Source organism: Chlamydotis macqueenii, chromosome 6 (assembly GCF_036417535.1).
Source record: "Chlamydotis macqueenii isolate bChlMac1 chromosome 6, bChlMac1.mat, whole genome shotgun sequence".
NCBI classification, from domain to species: Eukaryota; Metazoa; Chordata; class Aves; order Otidiformes; family Otididae; genus Chlamydotis; species Chlamydotis macqueenii.
In genome coordinates this window covers 4,400,797-4,417,047 of record NC_141561.1, presented here as the reverse complement: position 1 = coordinate 4,417,047, position 16,251 = coordinate 4,400,797, and the positions used below count along the sequence as shown (strand labels likewise).

The 16,251-nt window shown below is 39.7% G+C and overlaps 1 protein-coding gene across 4 annotated transcripts in view; it reads right to left on the bottom strand.

Moving 5' to 3' along the window:
- QTMAN (queuosine-tRNA mannosyltransferase) overlaps nucleotides 1-16,251 on the bottom strand; it is a 168,646-nt gene that overhangs the window by 118,172 nt on the left and 34,223 nt on the right. For 3 of the 4 annotated variants that reach the window (XR_015258888.1, XM_086750554.1, XM_086750553.1), the window contains exon 3: nucleotides 2,422-2,632. Coding sequence is in view for 2 of the 4 variants with exons in the window: in XM_086750554.1 (XP_086606680.1) it covers nucleotides 2,422-2,603 (182 nt within the window). In the remaining 2 variants the exon portion in view is untranslated. Of the gene's footprint in view, nucleotides 1-2,421; nucleotides 2,633-16,251 lie in introns of those variants that run through there. The other variant, XM_086750555.1, reaches the window with a different exon arrangement.

Sequence of the window (16,251 nt, the reverse complement as noted above, 5' to 3'; positions counted from 1 at the left end):
CTTACTGGCATCACTATTATTTCTCATATATACAAACATTTTGGAATAAGAGTAGAGTTTGAAAATAAAAATTTAGTAACGCAGCTCCATTAGCACTCAAAATATTTGTGACCTGTCTGTATTACTAAATGCACAAACAGAAAGAAGGTATTTTTGAAATGGCACGTAAGAAGGTATTTTTGAAATGGCACATTTACGAAAATCACTTGAAAAAGAAAATTTTTATTCCACAAATAATGTCAATATTATAAATAATGCAAATTGGGTATTTCCCACGACCTCACAAGAAGGTTGAAATATTGAAGTGTATAATTCAAAACATGCACTGTTGCCAGTTGCCAACGGGAATTTTGTCTTAAACTGCTACCTGGGAAGCAGCTCTGAAGTGGTCACTAGCAAGCTCGAAATAGAAGAATCAATGTTAATTGTAATCAACGTTTTTTTCTAACAGGAGAGAGAAGTCAGCCTCATTAGGTCGTAGTCTGATGCACTTATACTTTCAATTTAACAAAATACCTGAAACCTTCAATTACTAAACAAACATTACAAATGTGCCAGTAAAGTAGAAGGTACCTCTAATCAGTTTTCCTCTCACCGGTCACATCAGCCCTTGTTCCTAAAATTTCAGCCTGCCTGTGAGGATAAGGCGCGTACTCTTTTTTAAAACCTCGCAGCTTTGTGAACTTTGACTATTCGATTCCGTCTGATCAAACCCTACCAGCAAAGTAAAAGCTTTCCTCTCGTTAAGATGCTCTATTGGTTAGATCAGATTTATTTGCTGTCAGTAAAGGTTATATTTGCACATAAGACTATGACAGATTGCAAGTTTATTAACTTCAAGTGAGTTTTCAAGCTGCTGAGTTGAGGGTTTTTTTTGTTGGGTTGGGTTTTTTTTGTGGGGTTCTGGGTTGTTGTTTTTTTTTTCCCCACCATTCCCTCCCCCTTCCTCCAAGATGTGGGTTACTTGACAAATTGGAGTTAAGTTATCTTAGGTCAGTGTAACTGTAAGTTAAACTAATGAAATGTATGTCTGTGAGTGATGTCTGATTAGTTTAATACAGTTAGTGCTGGACAGCTTGGGCTGCTGACCTTGAAGGAACACAGATAACATTGCGATGCGTTGGAGGATGTGGTTGTGATACAAGACAAATTTACATAACAGTTTGTCATATACACTCCTCCAAACCAAAACTGTTGCAAAAGGAAAGCAATAGGAAACCAACGCTAAATGCCTCGCTCAAGACGAGCCGGGGAAAATTAATTATAACATTTGGCTTGGGATGGTATCTTATTTTAAAAGCAAGCTAGAAGCAGGCACAGAAAAGGTGTACGTTTATATAGCACGCATTCCAAAATGGATTAGATGTTATGTTGGGTAACACTGTGCAAATGCAGCCTTCTATAGCACACGATCTGCTCTTGAAAAATCATATTCCTTCCCCGTCCAACTACCTCTGCTTGCTCCTGGTAACAAAGACCAGACCCAGCCCTGAACTGTAACTAGTTGGCACTCCAGTTAGGTGTGCTCAGAGTCCTGCTGAGGTTCATTGTGTGGCCAAAACACAGCTGCTTGTGCTAAAACATCCCCGTGCACAAATGGTCTCTTCCCACGAAGGTGCAAAGTCAACCGAGTGCCCATTTACTACCCATGCCGTGATGCTTTGCTGAGCTCCCGGTGCAGAGCACGCCCCGCGCCACGGGATACGTCACTGCTCAATACAATCATCTTACCACATCTCGACTGATCAGGTAGGCCAAGCAAAATCGCTGGGTTTAAAGACAGCTTGGTTCTGGAGTGACTGATTCTCACTACCTGATAGTATCTGTTGACCTAAATAGTCTGCTTTTATCAGTCCAGGTTCTAGCTGACAGAAATTTGCCACTTACATAAATGCATAATTGACATCCGCAGTTGCTGGCACGTTACAGAATCCGACTGTCATTAAGATAAAACTGCTCCCTTAATCCTCCAGGTCAGCCGGAGCAGTGCGCTCGGATAAATCAGACTTGCTAATAGGTACATTGGAGGGCAAGTGAGGAAGCTTGCAGTGTTCGCATCTGTGCCATCTTTCAACCTGATCTATGAAGCATAGTTTAAACCTTTCAGTACTACCAAATTTACTTCATGATTTTAAAATAAGATTACATATACACAAACAGGTATCCATATATTTGCACTTAGACCCTCCAGGACTAGCGATGCAAGACAAAATAATCTAGGAATCTCTAAAACACGGCAGCAAATTCCCAGTTATACCCCAAGAAGTCAATGCAAGAAGAAAAACTTGTATTGTCCATCGCCAGTCTCCATTTGCTTGCACATATACACCGGCATGCACAGAAGGGAAGATTCAGCTCAAGACACCCGGTTGAAGGCCCTTCTGTCATTTGAGCTTAGAAATTATTCAATTCCTGGGTTACCTGTAATTACTACTTGTTGGTACTGCTTGCATGAAATAAAGAGCAGCAGTCCGTGCTTTCCAATGCCACTTCTTGGCAGGGAGCGTACAGAGGACACAGTCGTCTTGTAGCTCTTCCTGGAGAAGATCCATCAGTTGTTTGTGGGAACCACCATAAAAGGCCTCGATGAGAAGAATACTCATTTTCCAAGTACTTCAGAACTGTTTGGATGCTGAAAATGACAACAGAGAATTATTTTACTTTAGAAATACATCTTTTTTTATTAAGAAAATTATATCGGAAAAGGCAGAAACATATTGCAAGGCCTTACAGTATCTTCATTTTTCCCATGAAATTAATCATTCATATTAATGAGTTTACTTCAGAAAAGGCTACTTAGCAACTATGATGACAGAATTATCACCCCTACTAGCTTCAATCATTAAAAGATGCCATTCGTAATTTTTAAATGAACCAAAATGTGCAGGACTTAAAAAAAAAAACTATTTTGAATTTATTGTTTTGTTTTCCATCAGATATTTAACAGCAGCTTTACTTTACACACTCTTAAGTACACCATTCTTCCATACAAAAGGGGATGTGTCCATATGATATAGTTTATTCATTTTTACACACGTTCCTCCCTTTTCCTGGCGGCAGATAAAAATTAAAGAACAACTCAAACACACTTCAGCCCCAACAGTTTCAAATAACGGTAACACGGGGAAGTGATTTAAAGTCAGCGAGCAGTCTGAGCATCGCCCAGCCAGGATTCCCTCCTGCATCACTGGGAGCTGGGAGCATCACCGAAGCAACATGCTTAGACCCCAGACGAGATAAAAATCATGTTTTTGCTTTCTCTGAGTACTCCAAAATGGCTGGAAGAGAACAGTATCGCAGGCTTAAGGAAGCTCTCTGATGAGAGGCCACCCAGGCGCTCACAAACAGGATGCAAAACGTGCTGCCCAAAGCGAAGGGAAGAAAACCCTGTGATCATTGCTCATCTCTTTTTGTGAGTCACACATTTGGGGTTCTGAAAAAGCTGCTTTTCAGATGCTTCGAGCAAAACCATTGCATAGAAAAGCTGAGAACAAAACCCTGAAAGGTATTCACCATCCACAACCACCTCTCTGATGGCTTCCTTCTCCACGTACCCTAACAAAGGAGGGCTCTCCGTTAAACTCATTTGCTCGGGCTTCATGTTTGACACCGTATATTGCAAGATCGTACGTCTGTTTCCTGACCTGTAATTTCTAGTGGTTTCAGACTGTAATCCTTATCTTCTCAAAGCTTCTGGTGATGAGAAGTGAGAATTCAGAGAACTACACACTCTCCAGAAAATCTCAATCATCATCTCCACCCTTGAAATTTAGTTCAATTCAAGTTTGGGTTTTAAAAGTTATGTATTCTGTAATCAGAAAATAAACAAACAAACTTGTAAGTTCATTGTAGCTATCAAAAGATCAACTAGCCAGCAACAAAAAGAAACAAACACCGAATAAGTGTAATTGGAAGACAAAAATATAAGAAATATCTATATAGCTTGATCAGCCCACTGTGGTGCAAGCTGAAATGGTGATGCAGATCTTCTCCATTGTTATAGATCAACCAGCAAGAGAAAAAGTACTCCATGCTCTGACTTTCTTGCCATAATCCAGCCTGGATTGAGGTTATTTGCTCTACCATTCACTCCCCCATTCTGCTTCATATAAATTATTTTTTTGGGCAAACATGTTCCTTTCAAAAGAAAACTGACGGCCTTCTGGAAGCAGAGACTTCACTCCGTTATGGAACTTGCTTCTTTTCAGGTATCAAAGCAGATTCTGATCTCTTTTCCACTGACCTAATTTCAAAAATCACACTTTTGAGATCACTGACGTTTTCTGAATTCACAATGATGTAACCGAAATCATACTCCATACTCCAAAGCCCTTTTGGAGCCTGCGGGGTAATAACTGCTATAAAAACACAAGCTGTGTTTTCGAATCTGCACTATTCACCCAAAGAACAATTTGTAATTAATCATGCAACACTCGTCATCAAATGTCACCGAAAATTTAACCCAAAGGACTAGAGGGAAGCATTTTGCAGATTCAGCCCCCAAAAAACAGGGTACGTGAAAAGTTGGTGAATGCCACCAAGTCAGTCGCTCAGGGAGGAGTTGCAGTTAATTTACAAATCATTAGTGGGATCAGTAACGAAGCGATCCGTTCCTGAAATATCTGATCAAATTGCACTTCATCAGACTAGTTCTGAAACCGGTTTTATCGCTAGGTTTAGCTGAATCGACAATGTGCTCTCTGGTTTGATTTTGCAACAGTTTTCACTGCAGGTCCCTTACGGGGACAGAGAATGACTGTACGTGCTGACTGTAAGGGACTTTTTTGTTCTCAGGTTTCCTTCTTGTTTAAAGATCCTGACATTTAGGTTCTTCTGCAGTTATCCTACCTTTAGATCTAATAACAAGCACACATTACGCAAATATTACACGGATACTGCTGTACAATAAGCTCCCGTCGGCTGTTTCCAACGGGAAACTGGGTTGACGCCGTGGATGCACCGTGGAGCGGGTGTGCGACGGCTCTTGCGGTGTAATTCTTCCCAAGGACACTCACAGACCCCACGGCAGCGGCACGTGGGGGTCCCAATCAGCAGCAATGTTTTTCAGAGATGATCCTCAAAAAAAATTTACGTACTGCCGACTAAAATCCTTGCTAGCACTCGTAGGGTTCTAAGTGCTGTATGACCTGTATACATTACCAGCGATCGACATCAAATTCAATTTAGAAAAAAAAAAATGTTATATAAGGAGCAGTATATGGCTTGTTTTATTCTTGTTTCGTTTTTCATAAGATGCTACCTAAATACGAAACCAGTAAAGAATAATGGCAGCACAATATATGTCACATTGACTTCAGGGGCTAAGCCGGAGCAAGGAAAAAGTCAATAAATCTTCCCTTTTAAAAAGATACACTGATAACGCAGAGGAAGTTATATTATATATAACTAATAATTTCTCATATTTTAAAAGGCACAGAGGAGGTAGGACAGTCATTTACCTCATATTTCACCCACATGACTTCCAGTTTTGTTCACATACAAAAATAACATCTATTATTTTTGCTTTATTTCCCCTGCCCTAGCCAAGTGAAGGTAAATACGTACCACGGACTCCTCAGAGGTCTCCAGGAGACACAGCTGATGAATGGCCTGAGAACATTCACCCTATCTGATGGAATGCAATCCTCAATTAAATATAAATCACTCCAGGTATTCTTTTCCCCATTTCAAAGAAAAAAAACAATTAGAAAAACAGAGCTGCTTCCCCTTTCTCATTACAGCACTTCCTCTCTGGAGCCAGCAATCCCGCGTGTTCCCGGGATCACAGGGCTGCGGCACCCTTGTCTTGGAAAAATCCGTTACTCTGCCTACACCATGCATAGCAGCACATTTTTGGGGGGATATACATTAATAAGAAGCTATCTGAAATAAGAAAATCCTCTCAAGTGGCAAAAATGCCCCAGCTAATATAGAGGTATATTACATTATTGAGAAATTTTGGTAGGTAATTAGGGGCTGTCTCACAGCCAGCATCTCCCAGTGACGTTCATCCGTCCAGGATTTGTCATTTGCTTCAGCTCCACCGCACGGTGAGCGTGCTGTGGAAAAATGGCAAGGGATAGAGTCCCTAAATGGGCCAACTGCTGTTTGACCCAATAATTTTCTTTCAAAAGAAATTCTGAGTACTATACAGAGTAACAAATAAATATTTTCTTTAACGGTACGGAAGAATTAACGGCTCAACTGGCCACAGAAACCATTGCTTCTTTTTAAACTCTAGGTGAATGCCAACTGCAGTGTTTTTTGTTAACCAACCTAGGTAGAGAAAACTCATCATTTTCCATGATTTATTAAAGAACATACGTTCACTCTGTCTTATAAACAGAAGTGTGGTTTCACAAACATCAGCATAGCTCGCATCAGAAAGCCATAATTAGCTCCGTTCAGACAAAAAAATTACAGAGCATGTTTAAATATCTGTCCAACAAAATAGTTGAGTAACAATCCAAAACCAAAGGAATAATTGTTAATATATTCCATAGGTACAGAACTGCTATTAGTTACAGGAAATAAGGTATATGGTTTCAGTAATGATTGTTTTAACGGTCGCAGTCCCACACGTATGAGAAATTTATTCCACCACCATATCCAGAGCACACGTGGTTCAGCATCTTATACCTCAACCGACTGCAAAACCCGTCAGGTGTGCGCTGTGGACATGCTTCTAACCTTTGATGGCTTCAGATAAACACACCGTAACACCCAAGGCAAACACTTTGCACGTTCCACATTGTGATAAAATGGGATTTTCCAAAGGATTACTGCAGGGTCTTTACCTTTCCTCCTGCCCCTTTCTCCCTCCCAGCCCCACAACGTGCACCCATCCAACGCGTGGATGCGGCGCGTACACACACACACAAACCTAGACTGAAAGAGCCTGCATAACCCTCCCACTCACACCAGTGACTCACCGAAACCCCAGAGCTATACCTTAAACAAAATCACATCTTTGTGTTTGACCAAAATTTACCTCGTATTTAGATCAGCCAAAAGTACCGGCTGCAAGGTTTGTCATTACTGAACTGTGTAAGTGCACAAAGCGAGAATGTCACTTAATTTATCTTGTGTATAAATCAACTGGAAAAAGTAAGAAGTTCGCTACTTCTTTTGAGAATGCGGTAAACCAAAATCGTTCACCTTTATTTGGAGGTCTGCATCAGCACCAACATTAATTTACTGGTGACACCAGTAAACCACAGTCTGCCCAATCCACACAACCCGAGAGTTGCAGACACCTACAGAACGCCAAAAGCCAGCACTACCTGCAGGCATCGAGGGCGCCGAACGCCGTCTGCCCCAAAACCGGGACAAATTGCACTGCCTGCTTTTGTTTCACACAACATTCAAATACAACATTGAATTTTACTGTGCATTTAATTTTACTGTACTTCGGATCTGCATGTATGTTCGCAAAGACTGTCTTCGTTACACTGGCAACGAATTTCCAGCTAGAAATAAAAGCAGACTGAATGGGAGAAAATGGTAAGAGTCCCAGCGTAAGGCTTCAGGTAAGGATTCCCCCATCTGGGAATGCCTCAAAATCCCTTTTTAATGTAAGGCTTATTTATGATACTTATTTGAAGTATTTGCTTAAAGAACTGCTAAGGTATTCTTCTATCAGCTATTTTAAGATGTGCTGTAAACACACTTTAAAATATGCAATTGTTCTTTTTTTTCCCCCCTCATTCTTAGAATTATCTTCCTCAAAATGTTTGCACACCAGAGCACGGGCCAGGCGTGCGTCCCGTATAGGTGAGCAGCCCAGCAGCGCTTGAGATGACGCCATGAGAATCGCAAACAACAGGATTTTTAAAAAAACTGGTTTGATCTTAACTAAAGATCAAACTGCGAGGATCGCCGGGTTCAGTTCTTACCTCTGTGCTGTCACAACCCTGAGACGCAACAGCAGGAACGGAAAGTTCCAGTTGAAAGATGTCTCCCGGTTACGAATCCAAAGGCGCCCTGACACGAGAGGCCGTAACGGCTCCGTTTGGAGTTTACGTACTCGGAAAGTAACACGCTGCAAAATCCGCACGTTCTCGTGCACACTGAGTAAAATAAATAAATGCAGCTCTAAATCCTTATGAAGGAGCTGTTAATGCATATGCAGAGCATGCATTTTAACAGCATTGTTTTATTATTTTATCTATGCAAAGGCACTAATGGCCTTCATTTCTTCCTGTAAATTAAATTTGGGGTTTTTCAGCTACAGAAAAGCAAAAAAAAAAATCAATCCTTAGAATTTTCTTGTCATCTTCTCTCCTGACAGTCTAAGATTGTCATGAATACTTTGCATCTATACTTTTAGCCACCTTCAATCAACATCTTTGAAGATCTTCGTTTATATCGAATAAAGTAAATCATTGCAATTTATTTTTTTTTTTCCAGTGGAGAAAAACATCTGCATAGCACATTTACGGTTAACTCAAAACCGCACACAGCCACGCCGCCGCGGTGGGGAAGCGTGCCTCCCCCTTTGGAGGACAGCTCTCCAAAGATATATTTTCAGGGAAATTTCCCCGATCGATCCCCTGATTCCCAGTACGCTGTGAACAGCAATTACAATACACAACCCGGTTTGCACGTCTCCGATTCACCTCCTAAGCCGTCTGCTTAGTCCAGAGCAGGGTATCGGGGAAACTAAACAGCCCGTTAACTATTTTTGTGAGTTCAGATTGACAAAGGCAAAGTCAGTACCTCTTCATACTTAATTAGGAGAAAGTTTTCTTCCTTTCTAAGCCAAAAGAGAAGGGGAAAAGACAAGGAGGCGGTGTGATGGAGAACCAGGGGCCATGCTGTGCCAGAGAAACGACTACAGCCATGACCGCGCATCGCCAGCAAACTGGATCCCTCTTCCATGGAGTTTGTTCCTCTGCCTCCTCCCTTTAACAGTCCCAACGGATTTACAGACGTCAACGCGAGTAGGCTGCAGATAGTAGATATTAAACAATCAGTTACCTTCACAAAAAGTTCTAACATTATTTTGGGCAGCTCTTCAGCCAGTAACAGGATTTTTTTTGAGGACAAAAAAAATTAATGCAAAACTAATACGAGAGTATAACCTGAAAATGTAATTGTATTTGATAGAAAATTAATTATTCTGATTTAACAGTTAATTATAAGCTCCCATTTGCCATGTAATTCAAAAGCCTGGAATAATGATAACTCATAACAGAGACCGCTAGTGTTGTTTAATGGTATGATGGTTTTATCCAACTTATTTGGACTGTGTCTACAGGGCCTGAAGGCTCAAGACTGTTTACAAGACTCATCTTCTCCCATACTGTACTTATTGCTATAAATTCGATAATATTGATGATCCTGAAGGCTCACACCAGGTTTAAATAGATGAACGACACCTGATTTAGAATATCTGCGACTGGATAGGGAAATAATAGGTGTGGTAATGGGAGATGTAGCGCTATTTTTAAACTTGACAGGAGACATATTAGTTGCTAGTTCCCTATTACAGAAAAAGCACCAGTCTGGTAATAATGGGCTGGCATTTTGAAATTCCTCTGATTTATCAGGAATACGATGAGAAATGTGTTCCACACATTCTGGGCTGCAGACCAGCTTCTGTATAGAAACGTAAGCGGTACAACCTCCATTCATAGCTAGTTTAAGAACATACATACATACACTTGAAAAAATGATTTATAAATATTTTAACTAACTTAATTTGAAAGTCTATAGTTCATATCAGCTAATCGATTAAATGCAAAACATTTATTAGAAGCCATCTCTGTGAGATAACAGACTCACTCTACATCAAAAAGTTGATTTGTTTTCTACAGCAAAGTGGTAAAACCTTAAATGATGAACAGTGAATCGCTCTCATATAATGGAAATTTGTGATTTAGCACTTAAAACACATCTCTTGCACAAAAGCTGGAATGGCAACAGTTAATTCAAACATTAATTTAAACATTAGGCTTGGTAGCCTGAGAAGTTTGGCAGCAACTTTTGAGTGGGCACAAGCCAGATTTATTTTACAGTCAGAAACTATCCCTTTGAACATGTGATGAAAGGATCTGCTTCTTCAGTCACACCTTGAGTCAACAAAAAGGAAGGGATGAGATCTACTGTCAAATTGAGTTCGACTGTGAAACGCGGAAGAAGTCCCACACAGAGGAAGGAGCATTACCCAGGGCAGATATTCACAACACGTGCTGCTAAGGTTACTCCAAAATGAAATTCAATCATGATGGAAAATGGACTTCAAAAGCAGTGCCAGGTGTTACCTGCCACATTATTCACCTAAAGACCTACAACACAAGCAATGTAAAGTGATAATCATGAGGATTTTGCTAAGCTATGAAACCCTTCACCAAGCGAAGAGAATAAATCACCAGGTTTTCATTCATTTGTAAGAAGCAACATCTTAGTATTAGATCCCTACCGCACTTTGGACATGACTGTCTTGTGATTCAAAGTAACCTCAAGTTTGCAAAGTTACCTGCACAAAAAAAGTCCTTAATTTTAACTAATTACTGAATTTAACAGATGAAATAATTGTTGTTATTCCACTTGCCCAACTCATGTCTTCTTAGGAGAGCTGAACCAATGTTTCATACTATGACTCCATGAGAACAGAAATACACCTTTAACTTCTGTCCAGTCAGCATCGTGTCCTCTTTCAGAAACCACTCGAAAGCTCTCCGATTCAATAGTAAACATCATATAACATTGAATGAGGACTTCATAGGGTGCTGAATGTATTTTACCATTTTAAGAATATTTGCATCCTATTCCCAACTTGACATACAGAAGATGTCATCCACATGAATTTACAAATCTTGCGCAATAAGAGTTGCCAATTTGATTTAGTGGTGCAGCCTTGTCTTTCCCGTAAACAATTTCCCTATAAAGTTTTGACTAAGCCCTCTGAAAGGGCTATAGCAATGTTAAAGGCTCCGGAGTACGGCCAAAGTGCTTTGTGAGAGCTCACCGCAAGTGTTCCCAACGCCTCTGCTGACCCAAGAGCAGCAAATCTAATGACTTAAATCACTTGCTCCCATTCTGTTGTCTGCAGAGCCTGCAAAATATTTCCAAGGATTTGCTTAAAGCAACTCAGAAAAGCATTTTCATACATTTTATTCTACTTTGCAAGTGTGAGAAAGTTAAGGGGGTCTACCTCCTCCACTGGGAAGTATCTATGGATACACACAGCACAGAAAGTTGAAAAATACTGACATGAGTTAAATAAAGATGTCTCTCATCATCTGTCAATTGAAATGGTGAGCATTTCAGGAAATATTTTTTTTATGAATAGAAGCAACATACAAGCATCTCAAAACAATCTGGTTTGCAAGGCTATTTTGATTATTTTGTAAACAAGTTTAGGTTCTGAGCTGAAGTTTTAAAAACAGATACTGCAGAAAGAACAAATATTAACGTCTGGGGGAGACCCTAACAAACAGAAGATGAGCACGGCCCTTTTTAGCACTGTCACAGATAACAGCAAGGCAAGGACGTGCACAGAGGATATCAAGAAAGTAATTTTTTTCCTTGAAGATTATCACATGGCTGATTTTAGAAAAGCACCATTAAAACCACCACAATCAGAAAGTCTGTGCCTTAAAAATTTTGCTGCATTTGCACATAGCAAAATCTGGCTATAGGACATGATCTCCGTCGTAGTCTCTCACAAAGAGTTAAAAACAGTTGGTTTTTTATTTTTACTTTGTTATCAGTCATGAAGATATTAGTAAAACTCATTTAGGATTTCAGCTTTAGTGTCACCAGAAAATCACTTCTCCACATATCTAAAAAAAAAGTTTGAAAAGCATTTACCCTGTCTGAGTCAACTTGCCATCTCATAAAACTTCCCCCCTAAAAATCTGAAAACCCTTACCAAAATCAAACATCCTGTTCAATCAAACCAGAACGACACTGGTATTCATCAGCTCCTTCAACTGGGATCACCAGAGAACCTAGCATGCTCCTCCTGCAAACTGCTACAACATTAAATATATAAGTATATATTATATATATACACACTTAAAAAAATATATATATGTATAGGTTATAATGGCCATGACTACTAGGGTGCTGAGAAAAATATCTTCACTGCAGAGCTCAGAGCTGAAGAAACTATTTGAAGGTCATTACGGGAAGATTCTAACTATTTAAAGTTTAGCTGGCTATTAGTAGGTGCTCTTACTGACATCGCTGATACGATGAATACCAGAAATACCATTACGAGCCAACACGAGAAACCATTTACACCTCACGCACGCAAGCTCTGCGCTTAATATTCCCACTTCTTCATTTCAAAGATCACAAGTTTCACCAGCAAATTAAAGATCTCTTCTGACTCGTACTAAAGATTTAAGGGTGGTGCAGTTACTCTGGCTGTTGGGAAATTTTTGGCAATACCAGCAGTTAAGCATTCACAGCAGCCGCAAGCAGCTCTTGGAGAGCTGGAGAAGAGCAGCATATGGACAGCTTGGAAATACATCTGAAATAAAGGCCGTGGTTATCTCAGAGTCTTCCACACGCAGACTCAAAGCAATACTACAGCTAAAGCCTTTGCTATTAATTTTTCATAATGTTTTTTTTCATATACAAAGAATAGTCAATCGTGGAGCGCAAGACACTGAGGAAACACCAGGTACTCATCACGTCTCAAAATAGTCTTTGCAACTGCTCAGCAGAACTAACGCTGACTTGTCAGGACTCCTGCAAGATCCGCAGTGTTTGCTCTTGCTCTGGATGAAAGCCGGGAACCCTCCTGCCGCAAAGGCTTTCAACCCAGACACACCAAACATTAGCACTAGGAGCACTTCTTGCCTCTCAACCAAGCCACACATCAGAAACTGTTCAGGTGAAGTAGAATCATTCATATAAACTCAAACTTTAAAATGGAAAATATAAAAATGCAGGTTTTAACTGTTTCTTAGTCGCTCCTAGAATTCCAGTGAATTCAGATAGTTTTAAAGTTTTAGTGTTGCCTTCCCGTTGACAAAAGAAAAAGGGAAACTGAACTGTTCTCACCTTCATAAACTTCTGCCCTTAACAGCTGCACCTTCTTCCAGTTAAGGTAACAAAGACACCGCTGAGCCACGACATCTTAGAAGTCTGCAGAAATTCAAGCAAAGAAAACGTAGGCCCCAGAAGGTCGCTTTATCTGAGCGGATTTTATGGGTGGTATATTGGAAGTTACTCTATGACCCAGGGATGTTAGCGCATCCTTACTTAGTCACAGCCAGAAATACAGACACCGAGTTTGTGCTGGGCTGGGTGATGGCCCTGGACACCACCGTACTTGGCTATTTTCAGAAAAAAAAAAAAAGCAAACCAGTGCATTGCTGACAGATATAATGGCAAACCTATATTTAGTTATCTATATATGTTCATATTTTTACAAATCACTCTCATAAAACGGATCTGAATCTAAGAAAGGTCTTACATGGGTCTTATCTTATTCCAGAGTAAATGATTCAGATCTTTCTGAATCTTTTCAGATTGGATCTTCCCATCACTGTTTAAGCAGAGGTTGGTCCCACAAAGATCAGTTAGATGTAGATACTTGAAGCTGCTATATGAAACTGCTTTAGCCCCACATTTAAAGCAGAAATAGCTCTGGAAGATGCTTCAGTCTTCCAATTTGAATCCTGGAGATAAATATAATTAAAAAGGAGAGGAAGAGGGAAGAAAAAAAAAAAGTTATTTCCACATAGCTACACCAATCACGCATCAGTTCGCTTCCACTGAAGAGAACCTAATCCAAACTCTGTCTGTTCATTTCAAAGTGGTTAAGAATCCATTTGTGAGGTGCATTCAAAATGCGCAAAGACGAACAAAATCTGTTTTGCATGCCAATATCCTTGGAGAGGGCCACATTCATGCAAGCTGATTCAAGCTACTCTTCAGAGCTGCAGCGCTCTGCCTTCCCACTGAAGCTCTGAATGGGTCTGGACAAGAGAGATCCATAAATGATTTCTCCTGGAGTCTATAGACAGCTGGTTTCTTAACACTCATGGAAGCATTTTCTTGGGCATTAACAGAATGACTTAGAAAAAGAATCTGCTTTTTTTTTCTTTAAAGCTCTTTTTCCTTTCAAGCTGTGTAACACCACTTGATATTTAGTGTACATTCAACTCACAGGAGCCACTCAGCCAAGCATCAGGCTTCGGCATACCGAAGGTGGGTAACGGTTGACTTGCAAACACAGGCCATTTTGCATGTTTGTGCCTATTTACAAATCCCACTTACATACTGCTGACATTTCTAGTGACACCTGTGATGTTGCTGACACACCACGACGTTTGGGAAGTTTGCATCTACAGGCAGAGTCGATTCTAAGAAACTTGCCGGTGAACACACACAGCATTTCCTCTGCCTGTAACTAGAAAGGTTGTTTTGACTATTTTGAACAGGAAAAAAGCTTCAGAAACAAGGTTTAGCACAGCTACACCCCTCCCCCCCCGATTTTCTTATCGCTCAACAGTAGTTCAATTACTTTTGTCATTAACTTGCTCAAAAATTTTCTCCTGACCGTATTACTGGGTCGCTTAAACTACAGTGTAAACACATATTCATACATACATAGAATTTCATATATTTGTTACTATTATTGTTGCTTGCTGACTTGTCATTCTGAAGTCTACAACCTCTAAACACAGCACTTCAGCCCTTCCAGAAACCTTGACGCAGAGTTTGATGACACAAAAATACTCTATTTGGTTTTGCATACGTAGGTAAATTCTTAAAAATTCATCTTACAATGGAGGCAAAAAGGGAATGTAGATGAATTATTCAATTTTTCAAAGTCAAAGGAGTTCTAAACTATCTTAAGATGAAACAAAACACTAGATCTATGTACATGTTCTAATTACAAGCTAATTGTACGAAAATGTTTGGATTCAATAAATAAACCTAATAAATGCATAACTCCTAACCATTTTCAATTGTTTGGTTTAAATATGCTTTAAACAACAAAATGTAACTGTTCTATCTCCCCACTCCAACCCCAAAATCGTACTACATCTTCTGTCTGGCATTTGCTCGTTATTAACAAGAGGTTTCATTTATCTGCTTTCATCCAAAAACGCTGAAGAGCTTAACAACCATTAATTAAACCTCACACCACTCCTGTGAGGTAGGCAGGTATTGTTATCTCTACTTTACAGATGAGAAAACTTGAATTAAAAATTATGATTTGCACAAATTTTCCAAGAGTAGTTTTCTAGCAAAGCCAGGAGCAGAAGAAAAGAGCAGTGACTCCTGTGCCCCTACCCCAGTACGCCTTCTCTTTCAAACCAGCAGGAATTTACTCGCCATTTTGCCACACGTGAAAAAATGTTCTGAACAACGGCGTTTCATTTTTCATTAGCCTGAGCCCTTGGAAGAAAACACAAATACATATTTTACCCAGATTGTACTTTCATTATTTTTTTTAAACTGAAAATGAGAGTAAATGTTGTGTCCTCTATTAATATCGTTCTTCATCTGGTTAGCTGATGAATTCCACCTTCAAAAGGAAAATCCACACTTCTTGAAACCATATGAATTGTTTCTCATACAACTAAATTTCAGTCATATTCCTGATTTCCTCTTTTCATTTACATTTCTTAACATCTTCTATTTTGTTTCCTATTCTTTTACTTTCTTTTCTAATTATTTCACCTTCTTTTCTAATTACTTCCTGTTGTACTTACCGTAACCCTACATCATCCTTTTTTTCTTCTTTAATTTTTTTCAATTACACAATAAAATCTACAAGTGTCAACTTAAAGTATATCAACCTTAACCTTGGGTTCATCAAGTTTAACCTTGATGAGACACTTATCGAATTTTCCTGTCTCAAACTACCCTCACTTCCAACTTTTTCCTATGTATGGACATGTCCACCACGTCTCCTATCTGCTAGGTCTACAGCTTCAAACGTTCTTCTCTTTCCTCAAGACACTTCATTCCTCATTAGGAAATCTCCAGTATCACCACAGTCCTTTCTTCACTATTCCAGAAGCAAAGCTTCACAGCTCCCTTGCCTTATTTTCCTTTCCCATTCTCCAGCCTCACTTCCCTGCCTGTCAATCCTTCTCCACTCAAATTGTCTCAAACGCCTCAAACAATCTCTTTCTTCCTCCTCCATCTTATCACATCAAAACCAAAGTTTTCCTCTTTACCTCTGAATTTATTTTTTTTTTTACCCCAGTTAGAGTTAAGGCTCATTTCATCCTGTTTTTCTCATTTTCATCAGACTTGCTTAGTACCTCTCAA